Here is a 21,022-nt window from a genome sequence, read left to right as displayed (position 1 = left end):
AATTTGCAATATTACAGCAGCAAGAGTCACAAATAGGCATCAGTAAGTAATAAGTAACATGCAGTACTTAAGTGTGAGGAAATGTAGAAAATACGAATGGAATAAAAACTAATATATACAGTGCAAAAACAAGAAAGATTATAAGGAGTGTGAGGATTTGTTAAGTGAGTGGATGCACATGAACCACACTCCTGCAAAAATGCAATTAAGAGTTTCCTCAAACTTGATGAGGACTGTGTGTAATCAAATATTGTGGATATCTTCAAAAGCTTGTTCACTGCAAAATTCCCTTTTCCAGGCCACAGACAGCAGAGGTTGGTGGCATTTTTTGTTTTCAGGGTCTTCCATCCATCCTTTAAGGTATTCTTGTGAACACAATATCTCAAGAACACCTCAAGGGACTTTATTCAAATCTTGAACTAAACTTTGGTCGGACTCAAAGATGACCTGATCAGAATTTTGATACAAAATCAAGATCACTGTGACCTCACAAACCTTTTTTTTTGACCTGAGTACACTGGATGATGGACAAATTCTATTTGTGTTACATTTTGTCCTGGTGTAGGAAGTAAATACTTTTTTATCTTAACTTTTAAATGCATCTTACACAATATGAAGACTGTGGATGTTGTCCCCCATCACTCACTGAAATTGTTTCAGACATTGATCTCTGTTAGGCCTGAACATGTGAGTATTGTCTTGAGACAAACCTGAAAAAAACATGAATGCATCCTTTATTATTTGTCAGTTGCTCTAAACACATTTATCTTCATCTTAACATTTCTCTGCAGTCTGAACAGGATGTGTTTTAAATGTGAACCTTCTCTCATCCTCTTTTCAGAATGTTCTGATAACGCTGAGCACTATCTGTACATTTACTGAAGAATTGAAGAAGCTTGTGTTTTTAATCTTTAATCTGTTTGTTAATAATACACCCAGTATTTTCAGGTTGTCCATCAAACATTACAGCAAATTGGGAAATGCTGATGCTAAGTGTGTCTCCTCTCCCTCGTTCCAGACTCAGAACATCATGTATGACATGATATCGGACTTGAACGAGCGAGGCGAGGACATGGAGAAGAGGATTGCCTTGCTGGAGACAAAGCTGGAGACTCTATTGAGTAACTTGCAGGCTCTGCCAGGACTCATCAGCCAGGTCATCAGCCAGCAGCACAGGGACTTCCTGGAGGTGCAGCTCCAGCCTTATGACAAACACAGCCCTGAGCGCTCACAGTCAGTGTCCCGACGGAGGTCGTCCTCCACTGCACCGCCCACCTCCTCCGAGAGCAGCTAGAGTCCAAGGAGAATGCCTCCACTGAAGACTTTTGCCATCATATGGCCAAGTTGCATTTATCGTAAAGCCTTATGGTTTCAATACGTATTATCCAAAATTCTGATGACAGAATCCAAGATACTGGGGACAGATGGATTTTAATGGATAACTTCATGCTGTTATTTGTTTTTTATTACCTCAAAAGATGTTGTTATCCTTGCTCTGGTGACAAGACCTCAAATAATGGCGCTTCCCTCAGTAAAAACTAAAAGGCCTATCGATGGGGCTACGATAAGGACTCTACTCCATCTCTATGCAGAGGTAGCCAGTTTTAGGTGGCAAGGTTTAACAAGTGTGAAACTATTGCACTAAAATAGTGCTTCTCACAGACTTTGTGCTTCTGCGGGCTTGATTCAGTTTCTCTGCTCCTCAAAGCAAACCAATGAGAAATCAGTCAGGGAGAATGATGATGTTGAGGAAATGTGCTGTGTTTGACGGTCTGGAGTGAACTGATAGCAGGAGAAGATGAAAATCGCTCCTGCACACTGTCACTCAGAGATAACTTAAAAAGCTTGAAATGAAGGGGGGAAAAAGCATATATCTTTTAGGTTAGAAACAGCATCAACTATAGTGGTTTTCTTTTTGCAGAGTGCCCCTGTAGAATGACTATTTTTGGGGCGCAATTGCAAATAATTTAATCCTCTAGTCGAAATGAATGCATTAAAATCTGTACTTGCACTTACTTTTTAATCAATGCACTTCAATGCTGACTGACATATGATATAAAGATGCGTTGCTCATTAAAAAGAAGAACATTTGAGATGTTTGGGCATGGGTTTATTACTGTCAGTTCTCAAGTCGTGGCTATAACGTTGATGAATCAAGTCAAAGCCCTTTTCGGTTGTTTGTTTTTTATTACTAAAAAGCATCAACTTAGACCTGCAGAAGTCTGAAGAAATGTATTGAGTGATCACATAATCTGTAATTACCCCTTGTCTTGCTGTGTCTCACCTCCTGTTCCTCCGTAGTTCCTCCCTGTGCTATTTATGCTCGCTGTCATCCCAGCCGGGCGACAACAAATGCTGAACAACAACCCGCAGACACCGTATCTACCTTTTAAAAAGAAAATGCCTATTTTTATATATTTTGATGAGGACAAGCACACCTCCTACAACAAAGCAGACAACAACAGAGATGTGAGAAGTGACAGATGCAGCATATCTAGCATTTGGTTTCATATTTCCTGGACTGGAGATAAGATGCATACATATAATTGCTGATTTGGTTCTTTCCTGAATTATTCATATCTTAAATTAGATTATTCTTCAGTTTTCATTTATTTTTTTACATAAGCTTTAGAAGATGCTCTGGACTGAGGTGGATGAGCAGTATTCAAGAGTAGAACAGGTAAATCTTATCTATAGTGGCTGGCGTATTTTAGATTGAAAGGTTTTACTGTCAAAAATTACATCTATCTCCATATCAACTGTGTGGAAAGCCCTGATGTGGCCAAATAAAGCCCCTGGACATCAGTAACCACCATATGAACATATAGTTGTTGATGTAACCTCTTCACAGAGCATATAAATCGGGTCAAAGAAGACCTGGTGGTCACTCACCAAATCAGCAGCACTGATCCGGTTCAACCAGCCCACGCACCAATAAGCAAATTAGATGGTCAAGAAAATGTACGATGTTCAGTCCACAAACTTCTGCAAATATAGAAACCAAGGAAAGATTACACTGTATGCGACTTAAACAATAAAAATATACAATTTGACAGGCCTGTATCCTTTCTTTAAAATTGGGTGAGAATTTGTTTCAAATAGGAAAATATGTTTGGTGGTAAGTTACCAACGGTATTTACATCATATTATAATATGTATAACGTGTGGTCCAAATTCATTCTAACTTGATGTAGCATGATATACCTTTAGCGATGTTAAAGGTAAAACTTTATTTTTTAAATTTCATATGCAATTCAGTAGAGCAGCTTGAGCCCCACTGGCATTTGATGGGCATTTATTAAACACCTGGCAAAATTTATTATGGTGTTTATTAAATGTCTGATTATTTATGATTGTTTTTCATCAAGGTTCACTGTCCTCTTACTATATTAAATGTAAGCTTGTATTATTATGGCTCCGTTTTGTACAAGGTAGAATTGTTGCTATTACGAAATGTGAACAGCAGGGGGCCGCCGTGTCGACCGTCCATCTGAAGAGATCTTAAACATTTGATCTCATTCTGCATACAGATGTTAATCAACTCATTATTTTGCTTTTTGAATTTATTGAAGCTGTGAAATATCATTCCCTTGCACAATGCAAACAAACTAAAACCATTCTGTTTCATCTGTTTCATTTTATAAACACATTTTTAAGACAACTATCAGTCCAGTTCAGTAAAATCCATCCAAACTAAATTTATTTTTTAAATGTAATTTTTAGATTTAAGGCAGATGTTTTACCGCATTCCTTGTCTGACTATAGTTTTTCCTCCTGTGAGTCCTCGCACTGGGCACGGCATAGCCACGTGTTCTCGCGAGATTTCCCGGCATCCCGCACACGGCGGCTCAACGTGTGCTCCCCGAACACAACCTAACTTTGCTAACTCCTCATGTGAACCCGCTCCAGCTTCTCTCGGCAGCGTTGGTTGTGAACAGGAATCACCGCCACCATGAGTATACTCGCCAAAATAGCGGAGATCGAGAGCGAGGTGAGTTTTAGAAGCGGAGAGAGAAGAAGCCCCGTGAATCGGTCACGTTTCAGCTAACCGCTAGCTGCTAGCTAACGATGTTGCTAGCTCCCGCAGCTGGGCCTCACATCTTTCATTTCTCTGGTATTCAGTTCACTAACACGTTACAGCGTTTATCCGAATGGACCCATTTAACTTGTAGCTGTGTTCTTATTATAATAAAACAGGTTGAAGGTTGTTGCTAACATTCGAGTTGCTAGCTTAGATTAGATTTAACCGGCTGACAGCTAAAGTAATGTGAGTCCCATACTGTGTTGCAGCAGCAAAGAGGAGGATAGACATGAGTTAAAGAAAGAAACAAGTGAACATGAGAGCTGAACTCAATGAAATAAACGAATAGAATAGAAATTTAGTGTGATCAGAATATACACACACAGTGTGACAGGATTTCACTTGAGATGAGTGTTGCACAGTTGAAAGAGTTGAACCTGGGTGAGTTTATAGTCATGTAATGTGTAAGGGTTGAAAGTGGAAATACGTTGTTAATGTTAAATAAGGTGAGATCTTTTATTTATCCTCCTTAGAGGAAGTTCACTAAATGACACAGCAGCACCAGAAAGAAGAAGCGCGAGGAGAAAATATGGTATTATTGAAAATAGAAGAGGGAGAGAAGTAGTCTTACTTTGATTATCTTAATAATTTGAGCAGAAATAGATCAGGTAACTAAGCATGAGCCAGTCATAAATGGTAATAACAAGACAACTTTAGTCCAGTTACAATTAGCTGTTGTTGAAACCAACAGATCCTTGTACCAGCTTTCTTTGTTATACAACACTCATCTGTTCTGTTATTCTCAGATCCATTTTAATGTCCAGTACACATCATGTCACATCTCCTCTTGAGGCCGTTAAGAAAACGATTTGTAATTTTCCATCAAAAAGTTTCATTATGGGTCATGGGTAAAAAAAAATGTGTCTTTTCTGTGCGGCTCACTGGTTATTTAAAAACTGTTGAGCAAAGAACAGGTTTGAAACCTCATCTTGTTCATTGTAGATGGCCAGGACGCAGAGGAACAAGGCCACAGCTCACCACTTGGGTCTGCTCAAAGCACGTCTCGCCAAACTGAGGAGGGAACTCATCACACCAAAAGGAGGCACCGGTGGTGGAACAGGAGAAGGTAAAATCATTTCTAAATGTTCAGTCTACTTACAATGGAAATAAAAGTGATCCGTTAAGGATGACCTGTATTTGTTACAAAAAGCTTTGGAGCTGGTTAACGTGTCTGTTCTCGATTCTGTCATATGATGGCCACGGTACATCACAGAGGAAACTATGGTTCTATTTTTACTCTCTTTACCACTAAGAAATGGTTTATAGATTGTTGAATTGAACACGCAACACTAGATATGATGTAAAAAGGGCTCTGTACACCAACATGAAGTTATCATCCAGACGGTCAAGTACAGTGGAGGGAGCATCCTGATTTAGTTCACCTAGAGTCTTTGGTAAATTATGTAATTTTGAATGGTTTGTATACTTTTTTTACCACTGTACTGTTCCTAAGTAGTTATTTTCTAAACAGGTCTTTAACATCATAGAGGGTATTTGGTGAAAGTTTGATGATTATATTTTGTGTTTTAGGTTTCGATGTAGCAAAAACTGGCGATGCTCGTGTTGGCTTCGTTGGATTTCCTTCTGTAGGAAAGTCTACACTGCTAAGTAACCTTGCAGGCGTGTACTCCGAGGTTGCCGCCTATGAGTTCACCACTCTCACCACAGTACCTGGAGTCATTCGCTACAAAGGCGCCAAAATTCAGGTACAGGAATTCCTCTGTTTGATACTCTTTTGTTTGTTTAGGGTCTTTCAAGTTTCTTATTTTGTTTTCTTGCCTTCTTTCTTTCCAGCTCCTCGATCTCCCAGGAATCATTGAGGGTGCCAAGGATGGCAAGGGCAGAGGCAGACAGGTCATCGCAGGTAAAGATATGATCTGTGAAGATTTGTAAGACTGATAAAGATTTTTTATTTGCAAAATACAAATGGGTGACAAAGTGTCTTAGTTATTTGTTGTGCCACCGTGAGCCTTTCTAACACCTTCAACGTACCTTGGCATTTATTCAAAAGTCTTTGGCTCTACCGGAGGAATGAAACACCGTTCTTAACTCATGGTGGTGGAGAGTGCTGTCTTTACATGTAGTTACTTTCTGTTTCAGTGGCTCGAACCTGCAACCTAATCCTCATCGTGCTCGATGTGTTGAAGCCTCTTCTTCATAAGAGACTAATAGAACACGAGCTGGAGGGCTTTGGCATCCGACTGAACAAACAACCACCCAACATCGGTTTCAAAAGGAAGGACAAAGGAGGCATCAACTTCACAGCTACAGTAATTCTCACAAAGCACAACAGCAATTTAAAGTTTCACGTCTGAAAATGTCACTGAAATGAATAAAGTACTGCAGGTCTGAGTTCCCACTCGATTTCAGCGGTGAGATTTGTGACATTGTTATAAAACGCTGATTGCTCACTTCAACCAACTGATGGGCTGGAAAAGTGAGGAGACTACCAGAGCGTGGGGTGATGCTGCCACTTCTTCAGTTGTCAGGTGTCTGCAGTCGACTGTCGGTGTATTTTGAGGATGGGATTTTTTCTGACACCCGATTAATTTGAATAAATGTGTGGAGTCCGTTTGCTCAGCACTGGGAACAGATAAGTTGTTTAAAGTTTGAACCGATCTGCAGAAATAAATGTGATTTCACCCTGGTACCAAACCCTGAAAACAGTCCGGTGCTGTGGTCTCGTGGACGTGCATGAGATTACACTTAATTTGTGCAATGTCTGCAATTTGTTTTATATCTGAAAAACAATTATCGTTGATTTAACATGATTTTAGTTATGTATTTTAATTAGAGTGTACTTGAAGTGTGATGTTGTACAATGTGAAAATACTCAATACTGTCGGTTCACAATATTAGAGCCCAAACAGCACTGAATGTATATATGTATATGTATATAATGTATATAATATACCTTTCCCAAAAAAAAGGGTTTTATTTAACATGTTGAATATGTATCCTCTATCTCTCGTGTTAATAGACATCATACCCTTCCTCCCTCTCTCTCCCCCTCTCTCCCTCCTCAGTGTGCACAAACTGAGCTGGATTCTGAAACGGTGAAGACTATCCTGGCTGAGTACAAGATCCACAACGCCGACATCACTCTGCGCAGCGACTCCACAGCTGATGACCTCATTGACGTGGTGGAGGGAAATCGGTAAGCTGCTGAAGTGCCAGAATGGGCCCGCCTTAGTCATCCCCAGTGGGTGTGGCCTGCGGAGCCTTAAAAATCTTATATCTGTTCCCACTACACCAATGCAGATACATTAGAAAATGTGTTATATGTGCCATGCGGGGCTCCAACCACACTTGTGTTTCCACTTTTATTAGATATATGTGTATTCTTTAATTAAGCATTATCATTACATACCTAGCAACCTTTAATATAACAATGCATTCAAATCTAGTACATGGATGATGTGAGTGTTTGTAAAACACAGAGGTGGGAATTCATTTCTGTCTGCTGAACACTGATAGTTGGTGGTTGTGCAGTAATTCAATGGTCAGCAGCCACTTACAGTCTCTCATCACGACAGGGTCTACATCCCGTGCATATATGTGCTCAACAAAATCGATCAGATCTCCATTGAGGAGCTGGACGTCATCTACAAGGTGCCCCACACTGTCCCCATCTCGGCCCACCACCGCTGGAACTTCGATGATCTGCTGGAGAGGATGTGGGATTACTTAAGACTTGTGCGCATGTAAGAGTTGTTAATCCAGTTTTCACGAGGGGGTGAATGGAGGGGAAAGACAGTAGCTGCAGAATAAGGATATTTTCATTTGTTTCATTTCATTGGAAAAAGAGATGAGTGATATAGAAGTGCTGGATGAATGTGTGTGAATCTGATGCTTTATAAATGCAGACCATTTGACTGAGATGATTTTTTAAATTTGCAGCTACACCAAACCCAAAGGCCAGCTTCCTGATTACACGTCTCCTGTTGTCCTCCCTGACGGTCGGACTGCAGTCGAGGATTTCTGCTTAAAGATTCACAAAAACCTCATCAAAGAGTTAAAATAGTGAGTACCATTCTTCATCTCTGAGCAGCAGCATAGATTTTCTTATTGTTGGAACGGTTGACCCTGTCAGAAGAAATGCCAGTTAAAACATCCACTTTGAAAAATGAAAGCATTGTGAAAACATGTTGAAAACCAGATTCGTTAGATCGTGATTGTTTTACAAACGTGTAAATATTCTCATCCAATTTATATAGCACTATTCATATCATAAGAAGCAGCTCAAGGTGGTTTCAATGTTAAAGAATCTATAAAGATTGTTGAAAATAATACATTTTTTGAAAAGATACATTTTAGAGCAGTCTTAACATATTGATGTGTTGTGGGATTTATTCTGCTTTTCGTTTTATTAATTTGCTTGTTCCTTCAAGGTTTTTTAAGAACAGTCATTGTTTGAACCACGTTATAACAAAATGACTCGTGGTTATTGAAACTACACAGTCGCTTTAATCCCAGCCATTGCCTTCTAAATGGTGAGATACGCCAGATAAGCTTTAATTGGAGAGTTTGGATTAGAATCTCAGATGATGTGTTGCACCACCATCTTCAAATGGGGGGAGCCAAGATCGTCAATCAGTCAATATGTTAGTGCTACTAAGCATTAGCCATCCTCCAGGGAGTGAACAGGTCACATATGCGATTAGAGAGCCTTTGTAACTAAAGGATGTCATTGTACTCTGGAGGTTACTCTATAGCTGCAGATCCAGTGTTCCTGCAGCAAAGAAAGGATAAATAAATCTCTAATAATACATATGATTTATTTACTAAACAGGACGACTATCGGAGGAGCGTGGTCATCTTTTACTTCTCTTTAAAATGGTGTAAAATGAATGCATTCTTCGCTTAATCATTTTTAAAATCTTCCTCTTTCAGTGCTCTTGTGTGGGGAGCGTCTGTGAAACACAACCCTCAAAAGGTGGGCAAGGACCACGTTATGGATGATGAAGACGTTATCCAGCTGGTGAAGAAGTGAAAAGGAGTCTCAGTTTCACTGCATGGCCTGCGTATCACAAAGTGTTCTGTACAGTTGCTCGGTAAATCGACAAACATATCCATCAGACCCACTGTGTTGTGTGGTTCCCGGTTTCTCTGCTGTCATTTAAAAGCAATGAAATGAATGTGAGTGTCACCTTTAAAAGAACCTACAGTACTTACCACCATGAATAGTTCATATTGAATATTGGTTTAAGACTTGCATTAAAATCTGAAGAAATCTGTACAATAAAAAGAAACAAGGAACGATGCTTTATATTGACTTTTTTTTTTATGAACCCATCTTAAACTAGGTTTACTAATAACATATGAATGTAGCGTGTATTGAATAAGAACTATAACCAGACACACTTCTTTACTCTACTTAAATTGATGAGATTTAATGTTCTACATGCAAACTGCTGCTTAAGCACCACAGAAGCGTTGCATCATTGAATGTGCTCACAGTTCGACAGCGTTCTCAGAATCACAGCAGTACTGAGCAGCAGCGCTACCACGACCACTTCAGTCCGCTTCGAGAGAGGAAAGGAAAAAAGGTCTCATTTGAAAGCCCTGTCCAGCGAAGTGATTTATGTGACATTGATGATGAAGGCAGTTATTCAGGCTGTTGGCCCACCCCCCCTCTCTGGTAAGGACGGCCACTCAGGTTAATCAGTTCATTCACTCAGACGCAGTCTGGGGACATCATCCGCCAGCTGTTCACAACTAACAAGACTCCACAGAGTAAGAATCCAGAGCATTTCATCAGATCTAGGAGCACTGCTGGAGGCGAGCATTATCTAATGTCAATATGTTGCAACCTATATGAAGTGTAGCAGCCATTTTGTGTCTGAGCACCTGACAGTAGCCAGTGACTGCAGTGGATGGCGCCAGAGCAAAGCAGAGTACATAGTACCATATCGTTAGAGTGGAAATTTGAAGACGAGACTCCAATGAACTGAGCAAAGACTATTGAGCTGAGATTTTCCAAATGCGTGTGTGATTGTTTTACAGAATATTTGATATAGTGCAAAGATGCGGTAGCAGATGTGTCAGGTGAAATAAACTTGTCTTTAATTAAAAATTCTACACAAAATATATAAAAACTGGCTAAAGTAGACATCTTCTTGAGAGCAATACAGAATATCTTATATATAAAAATGAAACCTTTCCAATTTTGCATCTATGCATTAACTAAAATAAAACATAATGGCGAAGGAAAAAATATCTCAAATCCTGATCGCCAATCAATCCAATCCACAAAACCATGAAATGTGTAGTCTTGTGTACAGTTTGTACAAAAAGCAGCCACCAATGCACTTGGTTATTTTGTGGTCACACAGTGTCTTATTCTGAACAATGTGGATGACGAACAAGACATTAATTTAAATAATATTAATGTTTTAAGTGCAACAGGATTTCTTTTCCAGTGACTGGATATATGAAGAAGTACAACAGAGACAATGTGCTCACACCTACCACAAGACTTTATGCTTCAATGAGGCTGCTATTGAGAGTGTATCTGATGTTACACAGTTCTTACTGAGAGAAAAGATACTTTTTTAGGGAAAGCTGCAGTGGTGGAGGGTAATGCATGGCTGTCAAAGCAGCAGCAACAGCAGGATCAACCCTCCTCAGACACCGCCTCTTCCCCACCCCCTTTTACCCTGTAAATTATAGCAGCACTTTAGCTAATGAAAGAGTTGAAGACCGGGCACTAATAAAAGCCATTAAGTGAATAAAGCACTTCCCCCTCTAACAAAATTAAAGAATCTACCCATTTGGAGAGGGAGGACTTTGTATTAATATTTATGAAATGCGGAACCCGGTGGCCCCCCCAAACTCCCCAACCCACGTCCAATCCTAGCCTGACCAAGTCCTCCTTGCCATTGCACCTATCCCAAGAGAACATCACCAACCCCTCCTAGCTTGAAGGAGGGGCAGGAATCGGGGACTTGAAGGGTGCTGAGGACGCAGTCTGGACAGTCTGTCTCAAGTAGAGCAAGCTGGAGGACCCTCCCAAAGACAGCTCAGCTCCCGACTGCCTTCAACTCCCCTCAACCAGCCGCAGCTACATCTTCGACTTTGGGGCCAGCGGATGGAAAGGTGGGTTTCATGGGAAGACCAGATGTATAGACGTGACCTTCCAAAGACAGCAGCTTGATGTTGTCAGTAAAACACAGTAAGGTATGACTACGTCTCAAATTTTGATCATTTATCGGTGTGTAATTTTGTGCTTTAAATCATTTATTTCTATTGATAACTAATTGGAAACATTTAAACTTTTCTTCAGTCAAATTTAAAATCAGATCCTGAGATTTATGCACAACAGTGAAACTCAAAACTTGTCTATTTTTGAAGGGAAAAACACCAAACTCAAGGTAAGAGAGCATCATAATGTGTCACAATCATCCACGCATTAAAAACCATCGCACCATCCCATCAGCCATCACTTCAAAACATCCTCATTGTTGTGAAAAACAAAAAAAATCTGTTCCTCCGCCACCATCCACCATCCACCATCCACCATCTTCGCCCAAAGTGCTCCCATTTTCACGCCATTTGGTCGCCACCACAAACTCCAGTTTTTTTGTCTTCAAGACGCATAAATATGCATCATGGTGTAATTTCATCACCCAAAGTGCCTCAGTTGCCTGAGCTGTTTAAGTTGATTATGGCAACATGCTTTCTCATTTTAGTAAGACGTCCCTGGGGAGCTGAGACAAAACCAGCAGGAGAAGGTAACGAGATTGTCAAAGCTTTTGGAGAAACCGCTCTCTCAGCTTGACTTGAGTCTTTAGCATTGTGCTCAGTGACCGTTAACGCAGTTAGGGAGAAAATGTCAGGAGTGGCCGCATCTTTACTCCAAGGAGACGGTGAATGTCCTCAGATGGACAACGGCGATAAAGCTGTTACTGTCATTCTGGAGTTCATTGTGTCACTGGCCACCAAGACTCTTCTTTATTTTAGTCAATTACAAGTTAAATTTGAGTGACTGGACTCTGCTGCAGCTCACTGATGAATTACCCAAACTTAGTTTCCATTGATCAGTTGAAGAACACCCAACAGACTGATGGAGAACTGATTTGATTAAGCCGCCCGACTGCAGGCCTGCTGTAAATCTTTCCTCGAAAAATGTACAAAAAAATCTACGTTTGTATCAAAGAATTGAATTTCTTTTAGATTTTTTTCTTCGTATCTGGTAGCGTTGGGCACGAAGAACTGGAGGGAGGGGTTTGACGCAGTTTGTGCGCAGGAAGGGTGTAGCCCTTTCTTTCCGCAGTGAGTGTGACCTATGACTAATCTTCTTTTTTTTATTCTGCAGATGTTCTTAACTGCGACTGTGTTCTTTTTTTTGTAATCACTGTGTAAACCGGTGTTGCCATTTAAATTTTTTGACAATCAGTCTTTGAGTCCAGATCTCCGCCCTCACACCTTTGGACATTTTCGTCTCTTGTACTGCCGACGCCACCAGACCACTGGACCGTCCTTAAACTGTAAGAACCTAGATAATACTTTGTTGTTGTATTTCTTTTAGAACTTTTGACATTGAACAACATTTACCAAGAATGACGAGAAAGTAAAAACATTTTTTTGTGTTTTGCTGTTTATTTTCCCCTAACTTGACATCTTCAACGTAGCTTTCAAGTGTCTCGGATACCTCACACTGAGCTGGATCCTGTGTTGGGTTTTTCGTCTTTGCCCAGGGCTCCATTGTGCTTGATCTAACCATGCAGTGCATCTTCTGTCCATGGTTGTGCCAAGCACCTTGGAGGCTTCGGAGCACAAGCTGCCTTCTGTCGTGAACTTAAAAGGAAAATTCATATTTCCATTTTCAAGTCACTGATGTACTTGTGCATTGTCTATATTTAAAAATATTAAGGAAATAAACTAACACTACGATATTGTAAAATTCAGACTATAGAGAACATAGGCACCAACTCTAGAGCAAATGATACAGAGGGACCAATAATCATGAGGTATTTTTAATGTGTCTATGATCTTCTTCTTCTTTATTCTTTTATTATCTCATGATGCCATAAGATGTAGGAGTATGACCAATAAATAATATCGAAACAACCTGTGTGTTTTACTGGTGCCAATTTGTGTGTGTGTGTGTATGTGTGTGTGTGTGTCGCTGGGTTTATAGCGTTCACAAAGATAAACCTGTCATTTTCTACAAGCTGGTTGCTTCCAAAATGGTAGATTTGTGGAAACGATCAATTACATTAAGTGCTCAGTGGCTTTTAACTAAGGCTAATAATTCCAGCTGGTGGAGGTCATATATTAAAACAATGAGCTCTGTGTTCAGACTACGGACACATCACACATCTGTAAATCAAACTGTGAGACATTGCGCAATTCCTGAGACAGACAAGCCGTGGCGGTTCAGACCGAGAGTTCTTAAAATGATGATAAAATTATATTGCTCCTGTTTCCATGAAGTGCTCGGATACTTGTTTTGAATTCAGTCTGTGGTTTTTCAAAAAGTCAAATCAAGTGCATCAAACTAATAAATTTGAAATGATTGAACCAGACTTGTTTCTTCATGACTCAACTTTACTTTATATAACAAAATATAAAATGTTGCTGCAGCAGTTTTTGGTTTGAATTACTATCACGAAGACCTTTGCTGTCATGAAGTGCATCAAGAGACTTGGTGTGTTGTATGAGTCAATAGGCTCCATCCTGGAAAATACATATTTCCTGAAAAAGGCACCCTGCTCTGTTTGGGAAAAACAATCTTACCCGTTAAACTTAAAATGATGGATAGTGTTGCTGTTGGTTTCACCTTCATTTTGTCAAACTGCACTCTACGAATAAGGTGGTGTGCTATACTTCAGCTGCAGCTGCCATGTTAATACAGTCATTATGTTTAATTCTGTATTTCTTCTTTAGCAAATGTATTAAGTATAAAAATGTTTTCTAAAGGACAGGCGTCTGTAATTACACAAATGTGTTCTATTCTGGTGTCTCAATAAACCATGACAGTGACTCTGAAGCAGCGAAACAGAATTCAACCTTCAATAACCTTAGACTGAGCACAAACTTCACCTGGAAATAAGAAATGACACAGAAACTACATTTACAGAGCCGCCATATTGTGAGAACAAACCCTATGAATGAAGTTTCATCTATAAAAAAGAATACTGTGACTAAGTAAAAGCCTTGTCAAGCTACAGAAGATCAGTGGACATTATGATGTGATATACTTAAAAGGATTTGGCAGTAACTATGATGAAGATTTCATTTCCTTTCATGTTTTTATGTCATCGGTTTGAATGTAGTTTTTTTATTCTCAAATATAACTAACTCTGAAAACCAATGTCATGCACATCAACCTCCATGCATAAACATTCAAATTTAAATAATTTGGTATTTTTGCTTTCTAATTTTTAACATGGAGACCATTAGAAGAAACCCTATCCCGTATAGTCTGTCATGATGTTTTGGGAAACAGCTGCAGTTTTATGTCAATACTTCATCTTGTAAGATCGAGCTGATCAGCTGAGCAGACAGTGCTTCCAGTAAAACCACGCAGCCCGTCACTGACCTCAGGTCCAGACGGGGAGTATCTACGGTTTACAGATTATCCAATTAGATTGCTCTACGGCGGCTGCTTTGCACAAACACAAGGCTGATCATCTTTTTTCCTCTACCCAGACAGGTTGACAAGCAAGAGTGCTCTATAAACAGTAGGACACACATGAAGGTCAGTTTATTTGATCTGATTAGTAGCGCTTCCATTTCGTTTGAAATCACAGGGTTACAAGTGCTCCAGCTAAAAGAATTATCCACACAGTTCCTAAATTAATCCACAAACAGAGTAAGAAAATAAAAAACAAGAAAGAAACACACAATAACAGACTGATGCAGGTGGCACGCAGGTGTCGATGTTTGACAGATCATCAAAATTTTACATTCTCAAGCTGAACATAGACAAGTGTTGAATATTGTTCAATTGGGACAGTGAGATCTCATTTGTCAGTTTGTTTTTGACAAGACACAAGATAAATATCAAAAACATTTCATTTCCTCCCTCACATGTTCGAGCACATCAAGCACACGTTTAACTGCAATTTATAAAAATCAAACAGCAGTAAAATACTTCACTACAGAACAGAATTGGACATTGTTTTTAAAACAGTGGGGATATATTAATACTTTATGTGGGACTTCCTTCAAGTGGAACCCTACATGCTGCTGACTCGTGCAAGATGTGTTAAACACAGATGTATTTAAAGATACTTGCACCAGATTGTCATGCTGTAAACGGTGTACTTTATTAGGCCTTTTTTATTCCACAGCATGTGGTGCTTTTTGTACATTCAAAAAAACACCCCCTGCAAACGGTCTATGGACTAACGAAAGGAGGGATTTAATGGAGTTTGAGTAGGACCAAGACGTAAAAACCATATAAACACAATGCAGGAGAAAAACGTTACAGAGCTTGTTCTATAAATAAGAACAGGGAGTTCCAGTTGACAGGTTATGGTTTTATGAATTTTGTAACACAGAAAACACAAACACCCATAATTCAAATAGTGCAAACTTATGTGACACTTGACGTCGACACTGGAATAACACTTTTTTTTCTGAGCTGAATAAATGGTGTGAAATGTAAGCGAATAATTATGTGGCACAAGTGCTCAATGTTTCTCTAAGGAGGAGCTGGTTTATTAAAATGTGTCTCAGTAGGGTCGCCTTGCTGGAAGTGCATTAGTACCATTGTATCTGAGGATTTATTTGGTTGTAATAAGACACTATGCCCCAAATGCTAAAGGACTGGTTTACCTTCAGAAGGCTGTTTTGTCAACACTGGACAGTGTGACACCTCAACTGTGCTGACACCAAACCAATGCCATCCCCCAAACACAAAAGAGCACTACACTTGACATTTTCAACTCAGTGGACATCTGTTCCAATAACAGCTTCATTGGGTTAAAGAGTTTTTTCCAGTTGTGTGAAAATCAAAATGCTCATGCTGCAAGCAAACAGGAAATCAGTTGCTTTAAATCCGTGAAATGCGGGAACATGTTAGAAAGGATCTCCTGTCGAGGCCTCAGTGCAGGACTTCATCTGTCAGCGCAGAGATCTTGGCCATGTTTTTATGTTGTAGTGAAAATGCCAACCAGTAGTTAGTTCTAGTTACCATTCTATGTCCACTGCCATGCAACCATTTCCATGGGGATGCTGCTAAAGTGATGTGGCTGCTGGCTGTATGAACAACCTCAAGGAAACCGTGTTGAGCAATGGAAGACAAGACAAAGAACATTAAATTGAGAGAAACACTGCTTTTGCAAACAGCATCTCTACAATTGGCAATTTTGGCTCGACTGTACCAATGGTAGCAGGATACACATCATTACTAAAAGAGGCAGAAAATGCCACATGGCATTGGTTGGCCAAGGGCGGCAGTCTGGATGACAATTTCCATGGCAACATTTGCTCCAGAGAACTGTGACAACTCATCTACAACCAATATAACCATGTCTATGGATGGACTTCCAGTGTATGTCGTCACTGTTGGTTGCAACTTCCATTTGAAGTTCACAGTTTACACTATGTACCAAAGTAGTTGTTGTTGGAGGGTTTGGTTTCACCACCCACATACCCCCTTGATCTGCAAAATATCCATCTCAAGCGTAGATCTGACCAGAACCACCGTGACGCTCCTGGCTCGGCTGGCGGTTGTTGTCGCTGGATTTAATGACACCTACGTAGTCGTGGATCCCAACCTCCAAGTTTTTGGCCCTCAAGGCAGCAGTATGCAGCTTCTGTAGAAAATCAGGCATACCTGCCAGGTGCAAAGATAACACCTCATTATCAGAGAGAACACACACACACACTTTGCAGGCTAACATGCAATGTATGTGAGCAAAGAAATATATTCTAAGTAGAAAAAGACTGTAGCAAGCAATGTGCAACTTATGAAAGGAGCTCACCACTTGACACCATCCAGCTCACACAGTAACGGGGAAAGACAGTCTGAGGGTCGTCACTGTAGGTCAGCAAGTAATCAAACCCATTCTGAGGAGAAAAACAAAGTAACACTCAGTGACGACAAAACCATGTGCAACTTAAACTAATTCTTATGGCAACACATTGATCACAAACCTCATCAAATGACTTGTGAGGACGAATGACCATCTTTGACTGGTACGAATGGACTCGCACAAAGTCCTGAGTCTCTGGGACTCTGGGATGCTGCACGGCTCTGCACAAAAGAATTATACAAAATCAAATTAACAAAAAAACAAATCAAACTTGTTCATTTATTAATGTATCAAACACTACAAAATTCTGTAATTTATAAAGTCCTACCTGGATACTAAGATCATCAGGTTGTTGTCAACATCAACATCATAGCGACGCACGTAGACATAGTCCCTTGAGTACATGGGATACTGTGAGGGGAGATTAAAAAAAGATTAACAAGTGACTATCAGAAACACAACCTTATGAATATAACATGGCTACTATTTACTCTTGTCCTTCACACTTGACTTGAACTACAAAAGGGTTGTGTGTACACATATTTGGTAAACAAACACACTAATAGCTTTATGCAAAATAGCAATTAACAAAAACTCACAGGGAAGTGTGTTGCCCAGTGCACAATTTCAGAGCCTGTGCTGACATCTCTGTCCACCACCTCAAGCTTGATAACCAGAGAATCCCACTTCTTCCTGTACTCTGTATCCAACTGGGGCAAAGGGGAAAGCACAAGTGAAGGTTAAAGTGCTTAATATAGCGCATATTGTGTTGCAGTTGCTTTTGTGCTGCACATGTACCGTGCAAACATGCAGGTTGTGCAAGAGCAGCTAGGTAATGGAATTGCAAAACAAGTCGCTGTAAATTTATCATAAAAACAATCCATAGTAATAAAATAATCACATGTGAAAGTCCCACTGCTATAAATATGAAACATTCAACCATTTATTAGCAGTTGTATATACTTGCATAATTAGTTTTATTTCATTAGTTGCAGAATTAATGGTGAAGCTTTTTCCCCACTCATTAATGTTTTCTTATAGTAAACCAGTAATAAGTAGGTTGATTCCTACATTGATTGAGACTGATATTGCTGGTAGCACACAATGTGATCTGGAAAATCTGTACCTGTACATTGAAGAACTGTCTCGGTGTGACATCATTGTAGGAGCCAAACACTGCAATTGAAACACAAATAAAGGAAGTTGACTCTCTGTAAGGAAAACCTTAGCAAAATCTGATTTTGTGCTTTGGCTGCGTTTCAGAAACCCAGTGAGAGCACATGTGGAGATTGTGTGTTGGCTGACCTCTGTATTCGTAGAGGTGACTGTTGGGAATGGGCCTCTTCCACACCCTAAAGTCTTTCTTCTCAATCACAACTTCCCAGCATGAATCCTGCTGTCCAGTCACAGGGCCCAAAGATGCATTGTGGCGTTTTGCAGCATCCAGCTCCAGGATCTCAAGCCCACACCTTCAGAAGGGATGCAAATGTCAGGAGATTATGCTTACAATGCTACACAGTTCAAGTCAATAGGACATACATGGACTGCACATACAAATTAGAGAGTTTAGACAGAGACCAACTTCAATGGTCCTTTGCATAGATTCTGCACGTGTCTAGAGAGCTTTAACAACCTTCTTCCAAAAGTTACTCTGTTTTAATGATAATTATGATGATCTGATGAATTTAAAGCATGTAAAGCCCAGCATTATTATACCCTAACCATTTAGTGATCCCTGCACGTGTCACCCAGCTGTACATCAGAGCATTCAAATCAATCCCTGTGTGCATTTGGAGAAAGATTTCCAACCTGCGAATTTCCTCTTCTTGAATCTTCTCGTTGTCCCACATGAAGACACCGGCCAGGGCGGCGAAGAGTTTGCCAGTGGGGGCATGCTTGTTCTGAAGTCTGCGCCATATTGACCCCACCAGGCTCCACCTGGTGCGCTCGGAGTACAGGTTGGAGTACAGCTCGCCGATCTGACAGGCGCGTCGGAGCCTCTGCCCGGTCACAAAGCTGCAGTGGTCCGCGAATATGGAGAGCAAGCCCTTCCTCTTCTGGGCTGACCCGGCGGCGGCCTCGTCCGCACCTGCCCTCTGGATCCAGGACAGCAGCAGGCCCATGCTCCTGCTCAGCCACGGCACCTTCTCCAGCTGCCGTCCTCCCTCAGCGACGCTCCGTCTGAACGAGCTGCTGCTCCGGAGCCTCATGGTGCTCACGCCGATCTCGCAGATCGGACGACGGGGCACGGAGTGAAACATGACGGCTGTGACCGTGACTCAAGTTCTCAAAGGCAAAACAAACAGCGGACTCGCTAACGCACGTATTAGCTACAGTTAGCTACAAGGCTAAAACCCCCGCTGGGACATGCATTGCCTGAGAAAAGGGCTGAAAAAAAAAGTTATGTTATCGAGTATTTTTAGTCCGTTTCTGACTTTAGTTCCCGAGGTGCACTGTTAGCTAATGCTAACGTTCTCTCCGATAACAACCTGCTGGCGCGACCCGGACGAACACACACCGACCCCGCAGCACCGGTGTGTTCGTGTAAACGTTCTGATCCCCGGACACACGATGATCTACCTGAGAGACCCAGCTGGAGACGGACACACGTTTTCCACCTCAACCTGCAGGACGTTTGACCTCCTTTTCCTGCTGCCTCTCACACACCCACCCTGAAAGCCCGCCTCGCTGCTTCCGGAGCGGCCGATCATTGGACGTTCGCTGCCTGGACGTGAATGCGATTGGTCCTGGCGACAGTCTGTCTTTGAAGCGCAGCAGCACGGACGCCAGCATGTGCGCCTGTCGCTTTGCTAAAGCTAAAGCTCCCCTCTGTCGTGTTTCTCCGCTGATTTGGGATCAGATTTCGTGTCCGGCGGCTGCTAAGACGCTGGAGGACATGGAGGGTTTAAAATCTTATCCCGGATCAGTGTGTGGAGCCACACCAGGGAGAGGAAGTCGTCCTCGGCTGCAGATGTACTTACACGCCGAGTCGGTGCAGCACAACAACACGTGTTCGAGGCTGTTTCACAGGACATCATGTTCACTTCTGAGTTCAAACAAACCGATTTAATTTTATATTTATTTAACTTTATTTAGGAACATGTGTGCTGTTGACTGATTTGACAAAAACAATCAAAACCTGTTTTGTCATTGGGAAAGTAGCAGAAGTAAATTTAGTTATTCCATAGTCTTGCAATTAAAATATGGGGAAACTCTTGGAGGGAGCAGCCAATCTATTTAAGAAAAATACTAACCTTTATGTTGAATCAATACAGTCAGAAAAAAAACTATTAAAAATCAACATGTCCAAGTAATATACACCAGGTGGCGCTATTGACCCTTGTGGGCGAGTCTGCAAAACTCCAGTGAGTGTACTAGCTATGCTTTAACTCTGGTTTAACTCTCTTAAGTGTGCAATATCCATTCTGTCAGTGCAATACAATACATTTTGTTATAGTATTATTATCTTTACAGTATTGCACGTTACTTAATACTATTTACTGATGCCTATTTTTGGCTTCCCATTGTGGGACTAATAAAGGATTATCTTATTTTATCCCTGGTATCATGAGGCTCCACAGGAATCATTGGAGGCAGTTGCCTATAGATGTATCACATTTCCCTTTGTCCAACACTGTCACTTATTCAGCCACTCATTCAGTTATCTTATGTAGCATAACTTGTCAAAAAGATAAAATAGGTCAGGAGTAAAACTTCTGACACGTTTTATTCTTACAAACAGCTGTGGAGAATATTTAATCCAACTCTCCAGCTCTCATGCACATTTCATCACATTTTATTTTGAAGTCATATTCTGTCCTGCTGCTCATGACAGGTTTTAGGATCACAAGACCATGAGACAAAGATGTTTCTAAAGAAGCTTGTGCAAATGCAGCATGTGCCTCTGAGTGTACTAAGCTCAAAAGCAAATATCCAAACACAATCTTCAGTT

The 21,022-nt window shown here is 40.7% G+C and overlaps 3 protein-coding genes across 18 annotated transcripts in view; 2 read left to right on the top strand and 1 right to left on the bottom strand.

The window, feature by feature from the left end:
• The window catches only part of kcnn2 (potassium calcium-activated channel subfamily N member 2), a 31,189-nt gene extending 27,905 nt beyond the window's left edge, over positions 1-3,284 (top strand). For 5 of the 16 annotated variants that reach the window (XM_069514036.1, XM_069514033.1, XM_069514031.1 and 2 more), the window contains one exon: positions 1,019-3,275. In XM_069514036.1, the coding sequence (XP_069370137.1) occupies positions 1,019-1,294 (276 nt within the window). In that variant the 3' untranslated portion in view covers positions 1,295-3,275. Of the gene's footprint in view, positions 1-1,018 lie in introns of all 16 variants that reach the window. The other 11 variants (XM_069514029.1, XM_069514023.1, XM_069514026.1 and 8 more) reach the window with 6 other exon arrangements.
• Positions 3,285-3,800: 516 nt separating this feature from the next.
• drg1 (developmentally regulated GTP binding protein 1) lies at positions 3,801-9,347 on the top strand. The gene is made up of 9 exons (XM_020082649.2): positions 3,801-3,991; positions 5,024-5,147; positions 5,612-5,787; positions 5,876-5,945; positions 6,182-6,351; positions 7,108-7,238; positions 7,618-7,785; positions 7,982-8,104; positions 8,975-9,347. Exons 1-9 carry the CDS (start codon positions 3,953-3,955, stop codon positions 9,072-9,074), a joined length of 1,101 nt encoding a protein of 366 aa, XP_019938208.1. The 5' UTR covers positions 3,801-3,952; the 3' UTR covers positions 9,075-9,347.
• Positions 9,348-14,765: 5,418 nt separating this feature from the next.
• On the bottom strand, positions 14,766-19,780 carry stard7 (StAR related lipid transfer domain containing 7). The gene is made up of 8 exons (XM_020082375.2): positions 18,880-19,780; positions 18,376-18,539; positions 18,197-18,246; positions 17,670-17,780; positions 17,399-17,481; positions 17,192-17,291; positions 17,020-17,104; positions 14,766-16,871 (listed from the first exon to the last, which is right to left on the bottom strand). Exons 1-8 carry the CDS (start codon positions 19,329-19,331, stop codon positions 16,714-16,716), a joined length of 1,203 nt encoding a protein of 400 aa, XP_019937934.1. The 5' UTR covers positions 19,332-19,780; the 3' UTR covers positions 14,766-16,713.
• Between the last annotated feature and the right edge of the window lie 1,242 nt (positions 19,781-21,022).

The sequence above is a fragment of the Paralichthys olivaceus genome, chromosome 18 (assembly GCF_024713975.1).
Source record: "Paralichthys olivaceus isolate ysfri-2021 chromosome 18, ASM2471397v2, whole genome shotgun sequence".
NCBI classification, from domain to species: domain Eukaryota; kingdom Metazoa; phylum Chordata; class Actinopteri; order Pleuronectiformes; family Paralichthyidae; genus Paralichthys; species Paralichthys olivaceus.
Note: the sequence above shows the minus strand (reverse complement) of the source record. Positions and strands in the feature narration are given on the sequence as shown.

What these genes read in the sequence shown, in the direction of transcription:
- drg1 (XM_020082649.2), top strand. Translation starts at nt 3,953, where the DNA reads ATGAGTATACTCGCCAAAATAGCGGAGATCGAGAGCGAG. An exon ending in TAGCGGAGATCGAGAGCGAG is followed by an intron (nt 3,992 to 5,023) that starts GTGAGTTTTAGA and finishes TGTTCATTGTAG; the next exon opens with ATGGCCAGGACGCAGAGGAA. An exon ending in CGGTGGTGGAACAGGAGAAG is followed by an intron (nt 5,148 to 5,611) that starts GTAAAATCATTT and finishes TTTGTGTTTTAG; the next exon opens with GTTTCGATGTAGCAAAAACT.
- stard7 (XM_020082375.2), bottom strand. Translation starts at nt 19,331, where the DNA reads ATGTTTCACTCCGTGCCCCGTCGTCCGATCTGCGAGATCGGCGTGAGC. An exon ending in TCACCTCTACGAATACAGAG is followed by an intron (nt 18,247 to 18,375) that starts GTCAGCCAACAC and finishes TTTCAATTGCAG; the next exon opens with TGTTTGGCTCCTACAATGAT. An exon ending in CTCACAAGTCATTTGATGAG is followed by an intron (nt 17,105 to 17,191) that starts GTTTGTGATCAA and finishes TTTTCTCCTCAG; the next exon opens with AATGGGTTTGATTACTTGCT.